The 22835-nt window shown below is 40.9% G+C and overlaps 1 protein-coding gene across 1 annotated transcript in view; it reads right to left on the bottom strand.

Moving 5' to 3' along the window:
* CNTNAP2 (contactin associated protein 2) overlaps positions 1-22835 on the bottom strand; it is a 663767-nt gene that overhangs the window by 66250 nt on the left and 574682 nt on the right. The window contains exons 16-18 of the mRNA XM_042886519.1: positions 21110-21280; positions 6124-6342; positions 3488-3724 (exon numbers count right to left, since the gene is read on the bottom strand). Coding sequence (XP_042742453.1) covers positions 3488-3724; positions 6124-6342; positions 21110-21280 — 627 coding nt within the window. The remainder of the gene's footprint in view (positions 1-3487; positions 3725-6123; positions 6343-21109; positions 21281-22835) is intronic.

Here is a 22835-nt window from a genome sequence, read left to right as displayed (position 1 = left end):
AATTCCAATTATATCTTGTATTACAGTGTGTTATCTTGCATTCCAATATCATATTTAGTAAATTAACTTTCCTCCTCAGATTCTTTCCGCTGTTGTGTTTTCAGGCCCATCTCCCATTTCCCCACCCTTCCCCCTTTCTCCTTCCCCTTTCCCAGGGGGTCCCCAGCCCTATTACTCACAGTGCTGGGCTGAACCTGCCTGTAAACCACCAACACCACCTCTCTCCTTTCCTCCTCTTTTTGGGCTGGTGAGCCTGTGGTCCTGCTGTCCCCATCACAGACACAAACAGATCTAGAGATAACTCCCTGACACTTAAGTTGTGATTGTGAAGTGAATGCTGTTTTTCTCTGCTAAGATGGGGATTATGAAAGTCCATTAAAGAGACATGCTTCAGCCACCTTCTTTTATGTCTGCCCATATATTTCTACCTTCATTTCCTTCTGTCATAATAGAGCTTTGTCCTTTGCTGAAGATGCTCATGCATCAAAGCACTTCATCAAAAACTAAGCGGTGTTCTTCAGATAACCAGATTCTAATGAGTCTCTAGCGCTATTTTATAAATCCCCGTAAATATAACGTATTTCTTGTGCATAGTCACAAGCAAAGTGTGTGACTGCTGACCTAAGTAATGGCTTTCACTCTTCCTGCATACAGGAATTTCATCAGGATTCATTGTATGGCTTTCAAAGACAAATAATAAAATGTGTCCATCACAACTAAAACCATACAAAGCAGTGCCTGGAAATGTGAATACAATGATCTCAACTAATTAATTAATTTGTCATGTGCTGTAGAAGAATGGTAGTGTATATTTAGCGTATATGTTTGCAAGTAAGTTATACCCAGAAAAAAACTGTTCAGGTCAGAACCAGAGTAGTCTTTTACACTTCAATTTTATTGACTCAAAAAAAGAATTGTTGCCATGTCGTTTTTAGATAATTTAATTTTAATACTTTTTTCTTTTGTCAAAACTTTTCAAAGTGGTTTTCATTTATGTTTACCTATTTTTTTTAATATGGATAGAAAAATGCCAAACTTCTGCCAAAAACAACTCTAAGTAAATGTATTTTTCCTGGATGTGAATCTAACAGAATAAAAAAACATAACTAGAGGAATAATTTAGTGTTTAGCACAGACAAACTCTGGTTTGGTTGATTTGTAAGTGCTGTTGTATCAACAGTAGTAATATTGCATGGTTCAGTTCTTCGTATCAGACTTCCAGTCCAGCCAGAGGCCTGCAGCATAGACAGTGATATTTTAGGCATTTTTACTCTCTTCAGTGTCATTAATTTTTTCTCTTCACCATGCTAATGAAATTTGGAACACATTGCAAACTCTGTATCCTGGAGCAGGAAACTGGAAATAGAGATCAAATTTTTTGAAAGACTTCTAATTTTTGCCATCTTCCCTTTCACTGTCTACGTTTTCTTTATCAACAATAAAGTTTATGTAGCTATGAAGTACCTAGTAATTCTGCTGCATTAGTGTAGAGGTGCTAGAAACATTTCTTTATATCCATAAGACTTTATAAAAAAAATTCAGATTGTCCATTTCCATTCTTTCTGTGCTGTAAACCAATGTACTCATCCAGAATATCCCCAGGCACTATTTACTGCAGATGACTTCATGGGGCTGCTCTGTAAATCCAACCATGAAGTACTGGGATAAGAGTTAAAGCATAAATTAAGCACAAATAGATTGGTTTGGGACCATTGTGTGATCAAAATAATTACAAAATCTCTGTAACAAATGGTGCTGATAATATTAAAAACAAGTCATTTCCAGCCCATTAAATTTTACATTGTAAATTTAACTGGCATTAAGACTTTTAAATCAAGAAAAACAGTTGAACACGTTATAAAAGTTGCTGAACAATCTAGACTTGAAAACGAAGAGCCAACAATATTCCCTTGTGGCCAAGAAGGCCAATGCTACCCTGGGTGCATTAAAAGGAGGGTGGCCAGAGGGTGGTTTTCCTCCTCCTGTGTCCTGGTGAGATCTCATCTGGAGCACTGTGCCCAGTTCTGGGCTCTTCAGTTTAATAATAATAGAATCATCATACAATGATCATGGAAAGGCTTGAGTTGGAAATGACCTTAAAGATCATCTAGTTCCAACCTCCAGAGGCAGGACTGTCAACCACTAAATCAGGCGCTCAGTCAGGTTGTCCAGGGCCCCATTCAATCTGGCCTTGATCATACCCAGGAGTGTTTGACCCTGTCCCACATGACATCCTGGTTACTGAATTGGAGAAAAGTATATTTGATGGATGGACCACTTCTGGATAAGGAATTGGCTGAATGGTTGCACTCAGTGAGTTGTGGTCAATGGCTCAAAGTTCAAGTTGAGTCTGGTGGCAAGTGGGACCGGTGCTATTTGACATCTCTGTAGGCAACATGGACAGTGAGACTGAGTGCACCCTCAGCAAGTTTGCCGATGACACCAAGCTGAGTGGTGCAGTCAACATATTAAAGGGAAGGGATGCCATCCAGAGGGATCTGGTGAGACTTGAGAGTTGGGTCCATGAAAACGTCATGAACTTCAACAAGGCCAAGTGCAAAGTCCTGCACCTGTGCTGGGGTAATCCCAAGCACAATTATGGGCTGGGTGGTGAGTGTTGATGAAAGATTCAACATGCTCCAGCAATGTATACTTGCAGCCCAGAAAGGCAACCGTATCCTGGATTGCATCAAAGGGAGCACGAAAGGAGCTGGTCCAGAGAGATGATGCTGCCCCTCTACTCTGCTCCTGTGAGGCCCCACCTGGAACACTGTATCCAGTTCTGGGCCCCCCAATGCAAGAATGACTTTGAGTTGTTGGAGTGGACAGTGAGATTGAGTGCACCTCAACCTCTCTTTCCAGAGAGGGGTCGTGAAGACGATCAGAGAGTTAGAGCACCTCCCCTACGAGGACAGGCTGAGAGAGCTGGGTTTGTTCAGAATGGAGAAGAGAAGGCTCTGAGGAGACCTTGTAGCAGCCTTCCAGTACCTGAAAGGGGCCTACAGGAAAGCTGGGGAAGAACTTTTTATAGGGCCAGGTAGTGACAGGATGAGGGGAAGTGGTTTTAAACTAGAATAGGGTAGATTTAGACTAGATATTAGATGGAAATTCTTTACTATGAGAGCGGTGAGGCACTGTAGCAGGTTGCCCAGAGATGATGTGGATGCCCCCTCCTTGGAAGCATTCAAGGCCAGGCTGGATGGGGCTTTGAGCAACCTGGTCTAGTGGGAGATGTCCCTTCCCATGGCAGGGGGATTGGAAGTAGACAATCTTAAAGGTCCCTTCCAACCCAAACCATTCTATGATTCTATGACCTGCTATGAGTAGCAGCATTGCCGTTTTTACAAAATATCAAATTTAAATCATGGATGCATAATTTGGCTTTCTAGTAAAAAGTATTGAAAAGGATTTAGTTTTTAAATTAATAACATCTCAAAAATTGATTTAATTATTCACCCACACTCTGCCTTCTGTGTATTTCACTTACCTTTAATGCAAAATGGTCCATCATATGCTGTTTTGGAGCAGTCACAGGAGTAGCCATTGTATTTCTCAACACACTTTCCTCCGTTGGCGCAGTACATTCCATAGCTTGTGCAGTGGCCAGAGCAGCCAGGCTTCACCCCTAGAGTGACTTTTGCTCTCTCTTCCAAGTCCAGTGTTACCCCATTCATCCTTAATGAGCGAATGCAACCTAGGAAGCCCTGCTGGCCGCCCGCGGCACCTGCACAGAAATGTTAAAAAGACAACAGTGAACAGTTTTATAGGAAATATCCTGCTAGGCTTCTGACAACAGGTAAGTAACTTAACTTATTTATACAAGTGAGGCGCTACAACATCCTAGTGAAATCGAAATCAGTGGAAAGTGAAACCTCAGTTTTCAGACTGTGCCAAAAATATACCTAAAGAGTAAGTGCCTTTGCTTTACACTTATCAAGCTTTAAGATTTTTAGAGATGACCATGGAAGAATTGGGCTTGGCTACATTGCTAAGATATAACTGTGTTCGGTATGCAATTATTGCTGATGGATGCTAACTGCAATATCATATTATGTTACATATTTGAAACACTTAATATGGGAAATGGAGAAAGAAGGAATAGGAAACACAGATGCTCATATCCAAGCAACATCAGGTATGATGCTAAATTGCCTAAACACAGGGAGAAGGACACAGCACTGAAGAGCTGTATTTGAAAATCTAGATTGGAATGTTTTTCTTAGCAGTCACTAAGAACTATTTTTTTTTCCCGGTAAATACTTGCTGTAAAACATGATTTTATCTCAGGAAGTCTTACTCAGAGCTGGACTAAAAACAAACAAACAACAACAACAACAACAAAACCAAAAAACCTGAAATTGTAAGCAAAAAGCAGTGAGAAGTTGCCACACAGCGCTCTCATCCCTTTGATTACTGCAGTCCCACAGTGGGATGAAGAGTCCCACATACGCCTGAAGAGATCTGAACACTCATGTCTGCAGAGCACAGAATACCCGGGTAGGGCAGAGGACTAAATACAGACCATCTGCTGCTTCAAATCAGCCACAGAAATCAAAGAGGCTGCTTCAAATCTGTGTCTGGTCACTGGGTAATTTGGATTAAGAGGATACAGTCTATTCTGGTCTCTTCTGAAGTGCACAGGGCAGAGGCCATTCAGGTGTGGTTCCACTTGATGCAAAATAATATACATCATGGTGATGAAAGAATTCTAATGCTTATAATTCTCACATCTTTCCTGTCCTGATGGATATTCTAGCCCTTAGGATTTTAAGTAATGCTTCAGGTTCCCTCATTGTCCCAAGGAATATTTATCACAGAAAATGGAGTACTGAAATTATTCTTATTCCATGTCACTCTGCAGGCTGTGATACTCAGTATGTTCACTGAGGACACTTGAACTCACATCAATTCTCTGTCAGACTCAGCTAGAATTTGAATCAGAGACACTATTCTTTGCAAATTATAGGAAATGTATCTGATTCAGAAAGAAAGAAAGTCAGCTGCAGGTTTGGACATTCAGCGTTTGGCAGTACAAGTACCAAGCATTTCAAAAGATGGATGGTACAAGTGTTAATTCAAAACAATTTATAAAAATCAACAGTTATTAGCAATTCCCCGAGAACTCAGGCTTGAATATTTCCAGCTCTCTTTTCATAAAAAGTCTTGGTATTTCTTTTGAAAGTCTAAGGCTTTGTCTTCTAAAAAGAATTAATATTTCAATTTACTTGGAAACAGGCTTTTATTGGGATCACAGCCAGCAGTAAAGGAGAAACTCATTGTGTAAACAATGGCTGTCTCCCTGGTGATGACACTTTTAAAGTGGTTTACAGCAACATGTGCTGCTTACCAAGGAGGGAAAGGCTTTAAACAGCATTTTGATTAATTTCTGCTTTTGTATCTGGACTAACATGGAAAAAAGTGAGGTAATGTCTGTTTTTTCTTCTTCCTTCCTTTCCTCACTTAATAGATGTATAAAGAGGTAGGAAGGTGCTGCTTCTTTGCTCACTTTTTCATGTACTTTTGATTCCAACTAGTGGCACTTGCCATGTCTGGCTTTTGGATTCCTAGGTCTAACAGTCAGAGAAATACAAGTACTGCTGGAATAACACGCAAAAAACGCACTGGAAAACAGCATCTCCAGAAAGCAGCTGTATTCATTTGGTTCTGGTGAATGAATTTTTGTGACACCATGTGATTCTATTCTATGGCAAATGGGAAAACTGCCCATATGACTAAAGAGAAACTATTGCAGTAAGAGCAAAAGCATGGACAGTGACCAAACCTGTGTGACTAGGATGGACACAGCAGGCTCACACAGTCCTGGCATGATCTATGCAGAAATTTTAAATTCAATTGTAAATAAGTACAAGTGAGAGAGAAACTGGCCAAAAACAGGAGCTTGGCACTACTGCCAAAAAATTACATGTTGCCGGTACCGAATATTTTCTCTTAGCTAATCCTCTTATCTCCGCAGTTTCACAGGTGCTTGCTATTTCTCCTTCTTTATTATTATTTTTTTTTAATATTTGGGAAGGCATCTTCCTGTGTTAAATTAACTGATGCTTAACTGGGGCAGAGCGTTCATCCAGTACCTGAAGCCTGGTTATCTCCTCTGCGCCTTACCTACATAGAGCTGGCTGTACAATTCCAGTCGTGTGTGTCCTTCCATCGGCGCTTTCCGGACTTCTGGAGGCAACTGATCTACCTGCAGGCTGGCCTGTTTGACGTTCCTCTCTGCCCTGACCCGATGCCACTGGTCATCATTCAGCTGGCTGGGAGACCGGACGATTATTTCCACAGGTCCGTTTCCAACATCAAATGAAAATGAAACCTCCGTAGCAGCTGAAACATTGAGCGAAATCAAACCCATACTATGCTGTGAACATACGCATCCACACTTCTTAAACAGAAAATATTTAAGTAGAAATACATACTGCTCAGACACCATTCAGAATTTGTAAGCACGTTTAGCTCCTTCTAATGAGGAGGAATTAGAGAAACGGCTTTCCAAGAAGCCATTCTGAAAACGTTCTACAGCATGTGACAGAAATTAAATCAGTTAAAATTAACTCAGAGTGAAATATATCCTGAAAGAAGAATTTTTATTTCCACTTATATTTTCAATAATATCAGAGAAATATGCTCATAAACTTTTTAAACTTTTTTTTTTAAACATCAGCAGATCTTGAAATAAATTCCTCTTTTTTTTTTTTTTAATTTTCAGAGTTTTTTCTTTTTTCTTCTTCCTCTGGGAGGCAGTTAATTTCTACAACAAACTAATAAATATATGAAATGGTGGTAAATAAGTGATGTGAAATTTTCCGACTGAAAAAGGAATAGACTCTTAGCAAACACTGTAGCATTCTTTTTATAGTAAAAAATTCAAAGAATGTTTAGATATTCTACAAATGCCCAATAAGCTCTACTAGGCATTCCATCAGGTCATATCCATCATGATATATCAATATACTGGTGGTTGTACAGGGAATGTACGTAGATGATTTTGACTGAAGAAATATAAATTTAAATTTCCTACTGAGATTTAGTTTATACTAAATGTATTTTAAAAATTATTTTACAGTGGCAAAACACTAGATGAAAGAGTTACCACAGGATGGGTTATTATTGACAGCATTCACAAAGGAGGAAAAATATAGACACCCGAGACTTCCATTTGATTTGTTTTTCTAAAACAAACAAAGCTACAATGCCATTTTATTTTCCTGAAAAATCTCTGGTCAAAGCTTGCCATTAAAGAAATAAAGATGCTTCATTTTAGTGCTATCACACCTTATAATTTCAGGGATTCTGACAATAAACTCAGGCTAAGTAAGCAGTAGAGTAAAATCTCTTCAGTACTTCTGCAGTATGTTATATCCATGTTTGTTTTCAAGGAGAAGTGTGTATTTGTCCCTTACATTTTGCTTTGAAGAAACACCTCAGATCTCTTCACTGTCAGGCTTGTCTTACTTCCAAAACACTATCTTTCTACAGTACTGTAAAATGAGAATGCCTTTGTAGCACATTCCTCTTATTCTGAGGCAACAGACAGCATTGTTGATATTTTTATGGGTTCCCTGAGTGTAAAACCACCCTGGACTTTGGAAACTTCTGCAAGAATACTTCTTGGTTTGCAAACTTTTGATCTTCTGGTAGGAAGTACTTTTTTTTTTTTTTTTTTAATAAGGGAAATTTTTTTTTTTTTAAGAGAAAGTGAAGTGCAGAGATATTTCATGTAGAAGTCTTCACGCTTGTACAGTCCAGCTATATGCATGTTATATTGACTGTGTCAGTCTGAAGACTTATTTTATAATGAAATTCGTGCTTAGTGAAGAGAATGATTTGCTCTAATGTAAAAGTAAGTGCACTAGACATATAAATTCATATTATAATATATATATATTCTTATAATGAATCTTCTTGTTTTTGGGGAAGGAGGAGCATCCCAGAACAATCTTCTCATCAAAGTTTTGTTTTCAGCACAGGTACCTACTGACTTGCTGAAAGTTAGAGAAGTGCAAGGGCAGCACAGAATCGGTGGGTTGTACTGATCCATCCCTGGGCAACATGAACACACAAGTCTTAAAAACCAAAGGAGAGGAAATTATTGGCTAGATTAAAAAAAAAAAACAAACCATGAAGGACATCAATGCAAAGATCAATCCAGATAATCACAGGCTGCATGGCAGCATCTTACACGCAAGGTCTGTTGGTAGTTCTGATTCTTAATTCTCAGCTTCTATTTGAATGAAAATTTCAGTCTACAGTGTAATAGTATTCTTCAACCAGGGTAGTGTCTAGATAAAATGATTTGTTCTGGCTTTTTACTAGGAGAGGACGAGCATCTGTGGTGGGTTGACTCTGGCCAGCAGCTCAGCAGTTGAACAGCTCACCTGTGCACCCTCTCACTCCAACTCTATCCAGAGAGCAGGAAGAGCAAAAAGTGAGAATACTCACGTGCTAAGATAATGTAATAGTTCAGATAGAGAGGTTAGAAAAAAGTAAATTAACAAGCAAAACAAACAAACAAAAAAGGTCTCACTACCTCCCACTAGCAAAACCATGCCTAGCTTGTTTCCAAAAGACCACCTTTGCAGCCCTTCTTCTCTCTGCACCCACCCAGACCCAGTATAACATCAGATTTATTCAGAAGTTCAGTTTATTATTTATTTATGTGGAAAATAGCAACTGTTCAGGTCTTTTTTTTTTTCTCTAAAAGTACAGTTTTCAGTCTCTCTATATCTATACATACAGCCTTGGATAATGTGGCATTTTGGACTCAAATACATCCTGATTTGACACAAAAATGGCACTATTTGGACAAACTTTTGAAGGGAAAGATTATAAATCATTTAACATGCAAGCTGATCAGCTGTTCAGTGGTCAGTTGTATTTTCCAGAAATACGTACACAATGAGCAAGCAGCACAGATACCTGAGATTTCTACAAAGGCCAGTCACTCTGTAGCTCAGGAAGTGAGCTTTCATTATGACCATTTTATTTTCTGTCTTACTAAATACACTAAAACTCAAGGTGATTCTTTTAAAAGATGTGAATGTGGATCAAACTTTGAAAAAACAACTGAAGCTGCTTAACTGAGGAACTAAAAAATAAAAATATATATATATTTATTCTTAATGTACATAAGTGCATTAGTGTATATAAGTGTCTTAGTGTAATAAGAATATTCTTATATTCTTAGTGTATTTGGTCAATACAAGATGGAAATTCCATAAAACTGAACAAGGTGAATTTTTTTATGTGCTTCTGGCACATATACCACCTCAGTAAATTGAGGTTTGTGGGCTTGTGGCTACACTTAGATTTACAATTTCTGTGCCTTGTGCAATTATGTGTAATTAAATCTGAAGATGTTTCTTCCATCAATTCCATTTTCAAAGGTCGTAGCCAGCAATCCGTTCATAATGTAGAAGTGCATCTTTGGCGAACACAATGCCCTTCTCATTGTTCTTACTGTGCAGAAGAACCTTATTTTCTCCAACATGGGAGTTCACCGTACAGATCAGACACATTCTGTATTTGTCTGTGGGTTAAGAAGGCAAACAAAAAAGACCATGCAGTATTACATGATCTTGGATCTTATACTGCCAGTGTAGGGAAGGAAGATGAAAGCTGGAAGGTAGGAAATACAGTGACAGTGTACCAGTAACTAGCCCAGGTTAACTGGTAAACAAACACAGAAACTAGATTCTTGGGGTACCCCTGGAGTCAATACTGGTTTCAAACTTACCCAGTATCTAATCCAGCATTCTGCCCTGGCATGATGGGGCAGAGTGCACTGTCAGATGATTTGCTGATGATTTAAAACTAGGAGGAATGGCTGATATACTGGAAGTTTGTGCAGCCATCCAGAGGAATCTCAGCACGCTGGTGAAATGGACTGATTAGGAACATTATGCAGTTCAACATAGGGAAGTGCAACGTCCTGCATCTGAGGATGCCACCAGAACTTGCTGGAGGCTGTGCTACTGGAAAGCAGCTGTTCATGTAACTCAGCACCCTGGTGGACACCAATTTGAACACAAGCCAGCAGTGTGCCCTTGCAGCAGAAGAAGGTGAATGGCATCCTGGGCTACATTAGGCAAAGTGCTATCAGCACTGAGAGAAGTTATACTTTTCCTCTATATTCAGCCCTAGTGAAGCCACATCTGAAGTCCTGTGTCCAATACAGATCTCCCAGTACCAGACAGACATGGATATACTAGAGAGAGTTCAATGAAAGGCAACGAAGATGAAGATGAACAAAGGACGGGAGTGCCTATTCTGTGAAGAGAAGCTCAGAGGGATCTCATCACTGTCTGTAAACACCTGAAACGAAGGTGCAAAGAAGACAAAGCAAGGCTTCCCTTCCTTCCAGTGTATCAACCACACTGCTCAGCTTGGTGTCATCTACAAACTTGCTGAGGGTGCACTCAATGCCATTGTCTGTGTCACTGATGGAGATGCTGAAGAGCACCGGTCCCAGGAGCGACCCCTGAGGGACACGCTTGTGACCACCCCCTCTCTCTTGTGACAGAGAACCATTGATCACAACACTTTGGCTGCATCCAGCCAGCCAATTCCTGATCCATCGAACATTTCATCCTTCAAATCCACACCTCTCCAATTGATGTGGTGAGGGATCATGTCAAAGGCCTTGCAGAAGTCCAGGTAGATGACACCCACTGCTCTTCTGCCGCCCACTGAAGCTGTCACTCCATCACAGAAGGTAACCAGATCGGTCAGGCACAATCTGCCCTTAGTGAAGCCATGCTGGCTGTCTTGAATCACCTCTTTTATCTCATAAAAGACCAAAATGGTTATTCCGGCAGGCAAAAATCAATTCTGTTTTCAATAGAGTTTGACATATTTGAGAAGACAAATACAGGTTATGTACTGTGGTTACCTGTGACAGTGAGGATATAAATTCAGGGACATAGAAAGACTGTTTCTGTTACATGCCTAAGATGCTCAGTATTTTTGCTCAGTAAATATTTGTATTTTGCCTGAAAAAGATGAGCATAAATGAAGAAACTAACAGAGCACGTGCAGTTTTAGCATTTAACACAAAGCTGACTGGACACGAAGAAAATTTCCTTGGATGAATGGTTGGACTAGGAATGATTTGTTATGTGTTTTTAGCGCAATACAAACTGAAGTTGAGGACAACTGTGTTTTCTACAGCCAACCATTTCCCACCTTGAATTTTACACAATTTGTACCTGATAAACTGTGCCATAAAATTTCTACCAAAATGGCATTTGTGGCAATGAGAAAAGCACCCCAACACCCTTGAAAGGAGAGAGGTAATGCTTCAGGGATGCTATACAGCTCTGTGCAGTGCTGGACATGTTGTCACTGGGGAATACCAACCTGTACTCAACAACTCATACTCTGAGACTAAGTTAATTACAGTAGAGCTACTGATCGTCCTAATTTTCCCACATCCCTATGCTTAAAATTATCTATTGGTCAGTGTTAGCAAGTTCTCCATTTAGATTTTTTTTTGCTGCTTTTGACTTGATCCCACACAGAAGCCTCAGCACCTATGGCCTTTGCTGATTAGGCACAAGAATAAAGAGATAACAGATTTCTCTCATGGGCCATCAGTTGCCATGTTTGAATATCAGGCTTTTCTGTACACATACCACTGCTGATAATAAATCTTACCTGCAGAAGATTTATACTTGCAGTTTTTCAGATATGGTGGGATTTTTTGTTTGCTTTTGTTTTTGTTTTGTTTGCTTCCAACTTTCATATTGTCCCAGAATAGGATAACAGTTTGAAAAAACATCTGGGTCAAAGATTTCCCTGAAGAATTTTAATGCTTTTCCATTTAGTTTGTCAGCATCCTACTGGCCCCTGGGATGGAGACATTTCTTAGTTTCCTATGCAGTCTTTGACATGTGGCTTATGCAAAGTGCTTTCCCAGGGGATTGTTCTTCAAAAAAGGTGACCTTCTGCTAGGAGAGCAAAATAACAACTGAATTGTAAAAAAAACAAAAGAACAAAAAAACAAAAAACCAAAAAAAACAACAATGAAGGTCACAACAGTCTCCCTGCTCAGCTACAAAGATAAAGCAGCGGAAGATGTAAGCTGCATTTACACGAACATGTCATAATTTAAAGAGAACGATGTAGAAAACTCATTGATTTCATAGAATTCCATTTCTGGATACCCCTGAAGAAAAGAGTTATAAAATTATTAAAATCTGTAAGAAAATATATGAACTGATCATCTGTTAGAGCATTCAGTCTGGGGGAATGAATGCTGTTAAGGAGGAGGCAAAAAGCAATGGGAATCGTGGCTCATGGTCATCACTGTTCCTTGGCTGATTTTGGAGAAGTTACGCATGTCTCAGTTAAGTAGCCCAGAAGCAACCAAACACAAGAAGCAACATGGGACTTTTCTCTTCAGGTGTAAATATTAGCTACTAAAGTGCTTATGGGTGACTAAGTTAGAGGCAAGGCAGCAAAGGGAGCCTGGTAATCAGCATCTACTTAGGCCACCTGATCAAGTGGAGGCTTCTGACGAGGCCTTCCACCTCCAGCTCCAGGAGGTGTCGCAATTGCAAGTGTTTGTCCTGCTGGGGGACTTCAACCACCCAGACATCTGTTGGAAAAGAAGCGTGGTGAGCTGTAGACAATCCAGGAGGCTACTGGAACGCAGTAAGGATAACTTCCTGAGTCAAGTAATAGACAGCCCCACCAGGGTGATGCAGTACTGGACCCGATGCTCATCAGTGCAAATGAACTGATTGGTGACATCAGGAGTAGAGGCCTTCTGGGCTGTAGAGACCATGCTATGGTTGAGTTCATGCTCTAGAGGGATATGAGACAGGCAAGGAGTAAAATTAGGATATCAAATTTCAGGAAAGCTAAATTTCAGCTCTTCAGGGAGTTAGTCGACAAAATACCCTGGGAATCTGTCCAAATAGGCAAGGGTGCAGAGCAGAGCTGTCAGATCTTTAAGGAAGCTTTCCTCAGTGTGCAAGAGCTCTCCATCCCCAGGTGTAGCAAGGCAGGAAAGGAAGGCAAAAGATATGTGTGGCTGAACCAGGACATGCTGGTCAAACTGGAGAGCAATAAGAAGATGCACAAGCAGTGGAAAAAGGGACACGTACTTTGGGAAGAATATAAGGAAGCTGGGCTGTGTAGGGATGGGGTCACAAAAGCCAAGGTCCAACATGAACCAAACTTGGCATGGGGTGCCAAGAGCAAGAAAGGCTTCTACAGATACCTCAACCAGAAAAGGGAAGTCCAGGAGGGTGTATCCTCACCAGTGAGTGACAAAGACAACCTGGTAACAACAAAATAAGTTTGAGATACTCAACAACTTTTTGCCTCGGTCTTTTCTGATAACTGCTCATCATGCAGTTTCAAATGTTTGGATCAGTATAAGAGGATGGGTGAAACAGTGTTGCTCCCACTGTATGCCAAGATCAGTTTCATGATCATCTGAGACTGGGGGGCTCCACGTATACTTGGTATCGATCACCTTAGAAAGGGATATTTTAAGGATCCCAAGGGGTATCAATGAGACCTTGGAATAGCTGCTGTTGACACAGATGGTGTTAAGCAGCTGTCTGTTTTGCCTGGCCTATCCAAAGATCCATCTATTGTGGGGTTGCTACAAGTAGAAGAGCAACAGGCACCGATTGCTACAAAAATGGTGCACAGATGGCACGACCACACCAACAGGGATTCCTTGCTCCCCTTTTGTGAGTTGATTCATCAACTGGAGATTCAGAGAGTGATAAGCAAAACTCACGCACCTTTTAACAGCCCCATATGACCAAGGTATAAATCCGGTGGAGACTGACAGCAAACTACTGTGGTCTGAATGAAGTCATACCCCTACTGAGTATTGCTGTACCAGATATGCTAGAACTCCAGTATGAACTGGAGTAAAAAGCAGCCAAGTAGTATTCTACAATTGACATTGCTAATGTCTTTTTCTCCATTCTTCTGGCTGCAGAATGTAGGCCATGGTTTGCTTTCACCTGGAGGGGGGCTCAGTATACTTGGAATCGTCTGCCCCCAGGATGGAAATACAGTCCAAAAATTTGCCATGGGTTGATCCCTACTGCACTAGAACAATGCAGTGCTCCTGAGCACACACTGTAGATTGATGACATTTTTGTGTGAGGCGATACAGCAAGAGAAGTTTTCACAAAAGGAGACAGGATAATCAAGATCCTTCTGTGAGCTGGTTTCACTATTAAGCAAAACAAAGTGGAAGGATCTTCACAGGAAATTCAGTTCCTTGGTATTAAGCAGCAAGAAGGACATCATCACATCCCAATAGACGTGATCAACAAAATTACACCCATATCTCCACCCAGTAGTAAGAAAAATGCACAATCTTTTCTGCGCAGAGTGGGCTTCTGGAGAATGCATGCTCTAAACTATAGCCTCACTGTTAGTTCCCTTTATCAGGTGACGTGGAAGAAGTTTAATTTTAAGTGGGGTCCAGAGCAGCAGTAGGTTTTTGAGCAAATTAAACAGGATATAGCCCGTGCCGTGGCCCTGGAGCCAGAATGGATGCGACAGGATGGAAAGAACATCCTTTACACTGCTGCTGGAGAGAAAGGTCCCACTTGGAGCTTGTGGCAGAACTCAGGAGAGACTCAAGGCCCAACCCCTAGGATTCTGGAGTCAAGCATACAGGGGTCCAAAGAGTACTGCACTCCAATTGAGAAGGAGATATTTGCCGCATGTAAGAGGGTTTGAGCTGATTCCAAAGTAATTTGTACTGAAGCGGAGCTCCTTGTAGCATCTTGACTGCTGAAACTCAACTGGATGTTTAAAGGAAAGGTTCCCTCCACCCAACATGCTAACGATGCCACTTGGAGTAAGCAGACTTCGTTGATTACTCAGCAAGCTTGAATGGGGAACCTCAGTCATCCAGAAATCTTAGAAGTGATCATGGACTGGCTTGAAGGTAAGAAGTTTGGAACATCACCAGCAGAAGAGGTACTGCATGCTGAAGATGCCCAGATTGAATTACCAGAAAACTGAAAGAAATATGATCAGGGAACAGGGATTGTCACACTGAGGGGAAACATCACAGGTGGAAAGCTGCTATGGGGAGCCCTACATGACAAGTGGCAGAGGCCACTGAAGCAAAAGTTAAGACAATTTGCTGAGGTGAAGGCTGTTTAAGTAGCCTTAGATGTTGCTGAATGGGAGAAGTGGCCAAAGATTTTTCTTTATACTGACTTGTTAATGGTGGCAAATGCCTTATGCGGGTGGTTACAGCAGTGAAAACAAAAAACTTGCAACAGAGGGGTTGCTGAACTGTGGAAAGACATTGCTGCCCAAATAAAGAATATGATTGTAAAGGTGTGCCATGCAGATGCTCATGAGCCCAAGAATTGGGCTACTGGACAAGAACAAAATAACCAACAGATAGATCAAGCTGCCAAAACTGAGGTGGCTCAAATAGACTTGGACTGGCAAATCAAGGTTGAATGATTTCTAGCTTAGTAGGCCCATGAGACCTCTCATAGACCTCTGGCTATCAAGGAACATATGCGACATATAAATGGGCTAGAGAACGAGGGGTGGTCTTAACTATTGGATGCTATTGCACATACTATTGTGAAACATGCACCACAATTAAACAAGCCAAGAGAAGGAAACCTCTCTGAGGGGAAAAGTTGATAGCAAAAGTGTAAATATGGGGAGGTATGGCAGGTTGATTATGTCACCTTGTCACGATCTCACGATGGTAAGTATTATGTGCTTACCATGTTAGAAGCAAACCTGGGTGGCTTGAAACATATCTTTCACCTGATGCTGCTGCCCAAAACACCATATTAGGTCTCGAGAAACAAGTCCTATGGAAACATGGGACATTCTCCAGAAAGAATTGAGTCAGATAATGGATCTCATTTCAAAAATTCCTTTGTAAAATTCCCTTGTAAATACTTGGGGCAAAGATTGAGTGGATTTATCATATCCTTTATCGTGTGCCAGCTTCTGGTAAATTTGAACAATACAGTGTGTTGTTAAAAACTATGTTGAAAGCAATGAGTGGCAGAAAATTTAAGCACTGGGAGAAGCATTCAGCAAAAACCATCTGTTTGGTCAATAGCTGAGGATCTATCAGTTGAGATGGTCCTGCCTACTCCAGCTCCCCATGCGCTGTAGAGGGAGATAAGGTCTCTCTAGTACATGCAAAGAGAATGTTGGGAAAAGAAGCTTGAGACTTTCTAACTTCTGGAAAGGGCAAAACTCTGTGGAATTGTTTTCACTCAGGGACCTGGGTCTACTTGGCAGATAATGCAGAAAGACGGGGATGTTCATTGTGTACCACAAGGAAATTTGCTTGAATGCTGGGAGAGTGTCTTGCTCCAATTTATAGGAGTGAGATGAGGTTCTTTTAATATCTGTATACCCGGCATGAGATTAAGAAACAACGGTTCAAATGTTGGTCCAACCAGTTTATTACAAATCCTAATCAGGGAGACGGGGAAGGGAAGGAGGGCGATAGAAAAGACAGGAAAGAAGCAAGAGTTGTGTAAAGCGGGGATGGTCATCACCAGGATCCAGCAGCGTCCCGTTGCACAGCGTTTGAGGTCCGAGGCAGAAGCAGCGCGGGGGGAGCAGCAGCAGCGTGGCGGCGTTGGGCAGCAAGCAGGCAGCAGGAGGCGGTCATGGAGCCAATGCGGGAGGAAGCAGCAGCGCTCAGGCAGCAGCCCAGGAGAGTCTGTCAGCATGCGGGAATTCCGTAGTGAGGAATGTGATGGCAGACACCTCTGTTCTTCTTCAGCATTGTGGTAGAGCACAGAGCAAGTCCAGGAGGCAGAAAGGCAGGTTGTGAGGCTTCTCATGGCAGAAACCTCCGTTCTTCTTCATGAGGAATCTGTTGCCAGAAAACCTAAACCTCATGATTGTAGGTCCCCATTTTATTCTTTTTCTTTCCCTGCCTACATGACATCCCTGGGTGCTTGAGCAAGACACATGTGAGGACCCCCTGAGATGGCCATCATCCTGAGATAAGTCCACACAAAAGACCACTTCACGGCCATTAAGCTGCAGTTTCTCTCTCTCTCATTGCCCCTGGCCTTGTCCATCTGTGTCCCTCAGACAAAAGATTTCACAACCCTTGCCCAGGACTTGTTCATCTGTATCCCCAGCAAGCTTTGAGACAATGATGTAACAGAATAATATCTTACAGGGAGTGCTGTCAATAATTCCATATGTGTGTGTGTTTAATGATGTAAATTACTGTTTGTATGTGCATTAAGCATGATATAGTGATGTGGAATAAGGGGTATAATGACATAATTTTATGATTGTTATCACTATTCCACATCATAACATTATGTAGCGTGGTTGGATTTAAAGAGTTAATGCTCCATTTTTGTGGTTTGTCAATTTTTCTGGATTCCTGGCTCAGAAGAGAACTATATATCCCAGAAGATTTTCACTGTTCTATTTTCTGTTTAGAGGGAAAGATAAAGCTCCTTGCAAATCGTAAGACTGCCCTTTTACTGCTTGATTTTGTCCTGTGCTCCCCAGCCATCTCACTTTCACCATTAGAGTAAGGCCTTTGGTTTTGAACACTCTCTTACTCTTCTTGATTTATTAGCTTCAATTCCAATTACATTGTAATATATTGTCTCATCTTGTCTTTTCTTATTCTATATCATATTTAGTAAGTCAGTTTTCTCCCACAGCTCATTGCTGCTGTTATGTTTTTAGAACCACCTCTCTGCCTTTTTCCCTTTTCCTCCATCCTCCTCTCCCAGAGTGTGGGTCTGTGGGTTCTCCTGCCTCATTTGTCATGCAACGAAGCCGAACCAGCCCTGAAACCATCAACTGACCTCTAAGGTCGTTCAGTCCAACCATCCACATATCCCCACTATTTCCCACTAAAACCAAGTTCCTCGGTACAATGTCTAAATATTTCTCAAACACCTCCAGGGACAGTGACTCCACTGCATCCCTGGGCAGCCCATTTCAGTGCCTGACCACTCTGCTGGAGAAGCAGTACTTCCAAACATCCAACCTGAATCTCCCCTGGCTCAACTTCAGGCCATTCCCTCCAGTCCTGTCACTAACTACATGCAACAAGAGGCCGACCCCTCCCTTCTGATAGTTGTAGAGAGAATAAGGACACCTTTGGGTGTCCAAAAAGAGGTGTCTCTTCTCCAGAATAAACAATCCCAGCTCCCTCAGCTACTCCTCATCAGGCCTGTGCGCCAGACCCTTCACCAGCTTTGTCACCCTTCTCTGAACACACTCCAGAGCCTCAATGTCTTTCTTGTAGTGAAGAGATCAAAACTGGACACAGTATTTGAGGTGCAGCCTCACCAGGATTGGGTGCAGAGGGATGGACACTTCTCTCCTCCTATTGGCAATGCTATTTCTGTACAAGTCAGGATAAGGAAATAAAATGACCACAGGGGCGAGACTAGTGTAAAGGAAAAAAGTGGTCTCAGAAGAGTTCTTATAGGAAAACAGTATTTTAAGTCAAACCTTCCAAAAACTGTGTAGGAAAGCTGTAAGAGAGAGAGAAAAAAAATCTACTTTCCCTCCCTAACAACATTTAATGTAAAAACAAATTAGAAAATGTGACCAATGAGGTATGATTTCTAGAAGCACTTATTTACAGAAAAATTTACACACTATCCAGCTACCTCTTTTGTAAGAGTTGTCAGCTGACAAGCCAGCTGTCAAAGTAATGACTGTCTGTAGATTTACTGGTTTATGTAAAAACTGAGGCTTAAGATAGTTCTACATCTCTTCCTACTGTTCCTTGAATGGTAATAAGTAAGAAGCAGTCAGAGGAGCGGCTTGATAATAGGAACAGCCAAAAATTTTAGTCACATTCATAGCAGCGTTTTATCACTGCATTTTTCATGGCAGTCATCCCTGTCAGTTGTTTGAAAAAAATCAGTTTCTTAGGTTATATAAACACGTTCTTCTCTTCCTTCTTCCCCATTTTCAGAGATTACAACATGAAGCTTTGCTGAAGGTACATGAAGATACTCTACTTACTGCAAGAATGCACCTCTTTTTCTTACAAATCTTGAGAGTTAGAAAATAAGCTGTGTAGTTATTAGAACTTAAGATAGCATATCAATAAAACAATTTCATGTGTATTACTAGTGGCACCTCTTGTGCTCTGAATACAGTACAAAATACCAAACTCCTTTCCAAAGACAGGAATCTAAAAATCATCAAACCAAATGATTTGTTTCCCTAATATATTTACCAAGTGCAACAAAGTGATTACAAAAATCAGAACCTCACAGCTCCTCATCTGTACAACTGAACCTATGCTTCACATACTACGAGTATATACAGACATTTAACATCTAGGGGACGAAGAAGAAAGAACTTGCACTTCTTGCTGGAAGAAAACTGATTTCTACTTTCTACAATTCCAAATGGAAAATGGAAATAAATCAATTTTTTTTTAAGCGAGTAATTCTTCATTGAGAATTGCACCTGTACAAGGCAAAGAAAAAGAAAGTATACCCACTGTTTGAAGTGCAGCACCTTGCAGCAAATATATCTCAAATACTATTACATGAAAAGCTTTAGTGCAAAATAACAGTTCTGCTGGAGAACTTGATGGGTTAACTAGAAAGTACGTTGCCAAGGGCAGCCTTCTCTAGGGTTTAAAGGTAACTCTAGTTATCTTACTGACTTCATTTTGTGTTCCTATTAAGAAACAAAGCCGCATATCAATTTTATCAGAGTTCTATGAAGTTGAAGTAAACTCTTGAAGAAGTTGATGGTGTGTAAGCCACGCAAGGACCATTTGAAAACCTGAAACTCTGCTTTTCAATTCAGTGAATTCCAACAAAACTAACTGCAGATTAGAATGAAACAAACTGTAATGAAAACTAGATGAAACCACTATTAATTATATAAATGCGTAATTTAGAAAAGAGAATGAATTTGTCTTTGTTGCTAAAACCACAGTGTTTAACCCTTTTGAGCTGTGACTGGTATAAACGTCAAGCTACAGAAAAGAGTATTCTCCAGGACTCTGAAAATTTCAAAACTGAGTTTCCAGGAAAGAAAAGCTAGAGTGAATGCAATGATGTCCACGTGGCCTGCTCTGCACATTTCGGCAAATGCACCCAGGAGAGTTTTGTTAAACAGCAGCGGTACATTTGGCTTTACAGGCTGTTTCTATAGATGATGTTTCTGCCGTAAAATATTTGTTATCTATGGCTTAGCTTCAGGGACTGGAGGTTGGAGTTGAGCAGAGGCAGATGCATTCCCCATTCAGCATTAGCAACTTTTGCCATTGAATTTGCACATGTACGTTTAGAACTGAGTTCTTGACCTCTGACATCAGCTTCCACAGCAAACCGAAGCAGACACTCTTCTCTATACTAGAGTGCAAAGAACTAGTTACACTCACAGAGCCATAGCACTGTAACACATCTCTAGAATCTGTAATAACAAGTGCATGTAGCACTGCAGGCCTGCCACTACTCCAGTTTATGGCAGGCTAAAAAGAGTTGAAGGAGAAGAAAGGAGAAATAAAACATTATTTTCCCCCTAATTCAACCACTTCAGTTTCACTCTGTAGAGTACAGCTAAACATTTCAAAGTCTCGCTTGGAATGCTTGCCCCTGGGACATCAGAAGCTTAAATAATAAAGTCAATTTGCCTCCTGATATATTAAGCACTCTTTTTCGGATCAACAACTTCATTATCAGATAATGCTGGCAAAATGTTAATTATATGAGATTTTTTAAAGGGATTTTAAATATCACATGCCAGTTTTCAGCTCTGGATCCTTACAGTGCTGATTAGACTGGTCTCTGAACACAGAGCTGAAGACACATACTTTAAATTAATACATCTGGCATACGATTTTGAAAAAATATTAAGTCCTTTTTATAACTGTGTTTCCAGTTCTGTCAATTTCTTTCCTTTATAAATAAACCAAATAGACTTCAGCTGTTCCTCCTGGCAACCTGAAAACAAGTCAAATAATTTGATTTGGATGTTCATTTCCTGACTTAATTGAACTTACATGTTTTGCTAAACAATACACTTCTCTTAACATCAGTTATCTGGTATAAACCTGCTTCAGATTCCAAGCAAAGTTAGGGAAAAAGCAAATACTTACATTTCAGCTCTAGTTTGATGAAGTCAGTATTTCCCAGATTCTCAAGAAATACTCCATCTGAGGCTGATGTTTTGAAATAGAAAGAGATATCCGCACTGGTTTCCCCTTGGAAGGTGGAGAAGTGAAGGTAGGATGATGATGTGATGAAGGAGGCTGCATTCCAGTAGTTCCCTGAAGGGATGAGACAGACAAGAAACAAACATTTGAGTGCTCTCTGGAAATTTGAAAATGTTAACAGTAATATATGCTACAGCAGTGTCTGTACTAAAAGAACCAAGACATCTTCCTTCTATTACTTTCTTTCCCCTCTTCTGGTTGCTTCATGTCTAGTTTCTGATACTTGTATTCCCGAATTCTTGATTTATGATTTTGAGTAGAACATTAATGTGCTTTTAAGAGAAGCCCTCAATAGAGTTCAGTTATCACTCTAACCATGTAATAGTAACACTGAGTTTACAGGTGATACTCCATAAGGGCAAAACGCTGATTTGGTGGCTGACTCACCTCAGGCACAGGTCTTGTATTCATATATTGCCTCACACAGAGCTAATCTGCTTCCAGAATTACTCTACACAGCATTACACATTTCTGAAAATGTTGTCAGATGTATTAGAAGTCTGTTAATATGTACCACAGGAAGAATCCTGTATATGAAGCTACACAGTATAGCACAATTAACACAAGCCCCTAAGAACCCTCTAAAATGTTTCCCCTGGAAAAAAGATTGTCATTAATGATATCCAAGCACTATAACAGTACTTAGCTAGTAAGTACTAGTACTTAACTAGCAAGACAGTCAATATTTATGCAAAATAGCATCACATCATAAACACAAAAAAATATTCACAATATATTGGTGTAATGCAATGGAAAGCACAATGACAGCAGAGCAGCAAGATCCCAGGCTGCAGCGAGTGAGGATCAGCCCAAGCACAGTAGCAGTGGGAGTAAAAATAAGAAAAAGAAACTGCTTATCTTCAGAAAGCCTGTAGGGTCCTCAGGTAGACAAGGACCTCCAAAAGAGATACCCTCATCTCTGTTGCCAACCCTTAAACAAGGCCTGGGAAGGGTGGATCCTGGCTCCATCCTTTCTGGCCCCTCAAGTACATTTCATGCACCCGAGCTCCCCTGGCTTGAAGAGTGAGCCCCCAGCACACAGCTGGGGGGATGTGTGCTGTTGTTCAGGATGTGCAGATGTTCAGTATGCTGTCACTAATGTCCTTGGTTATAACTACCGACACGGCTTGCAACTCTGCCTATTGTTTACTCTGACCATCCCCCTCTCCAAAACAGATTGTTTCAGTAGAGAGATGGTATGCCATTGCTCTCCACTTGCTCAAGTTATTCTTCCTGGACCCATCCATAAACCAGGCACCTTCAGGAATGGGATATTTCCCTTCCTGAAAAGGACTGTTCTCTAGTGTAGCAACCATTGTCTCTTCAGGCACATCACTGTGATATGTCACTGGGCTTAGGATCTTCTGAAGCTCTTTTTTCAACTGTGACAGACGACTCCTCTGGATGAGGTAGGCAACTTACTGTACCACTGAACGTGCTTGGCTGCGTCTTAGAAAGGTCGGTCAGGTCTTCCAACCCTTTGAACTGTCAAGATTGTCTTAACTTTTGTTCAGTTTATTGGGTCTACTGCCTGTAAATTGGAGTAGGCAGCCAATAACTGATTCTTCAGTCATACTATACCTCCCTTCTGCTCTGTGCCAGATCTGAG

This window comes from Lagopus leucura, unplaced genomic scaffold, assembly GCF_019238085.1.
Source record: "Lagopus leucura isolate 7727_CA_CO unplaced genomic scaffold, USGS_WTPT01 Super-Scaffold_100058, whole genome shotgun sequence".
NCBI lineage: Eukaryota > Metazoa > Chordata > Aves > Galliformes > Phasianidae > Lagopus > Lagopus leucura.
Note: the sequence above shows the minus strand (reverse complement) of the source record. Positions and strands in the feature narration are given on the sequence as shown.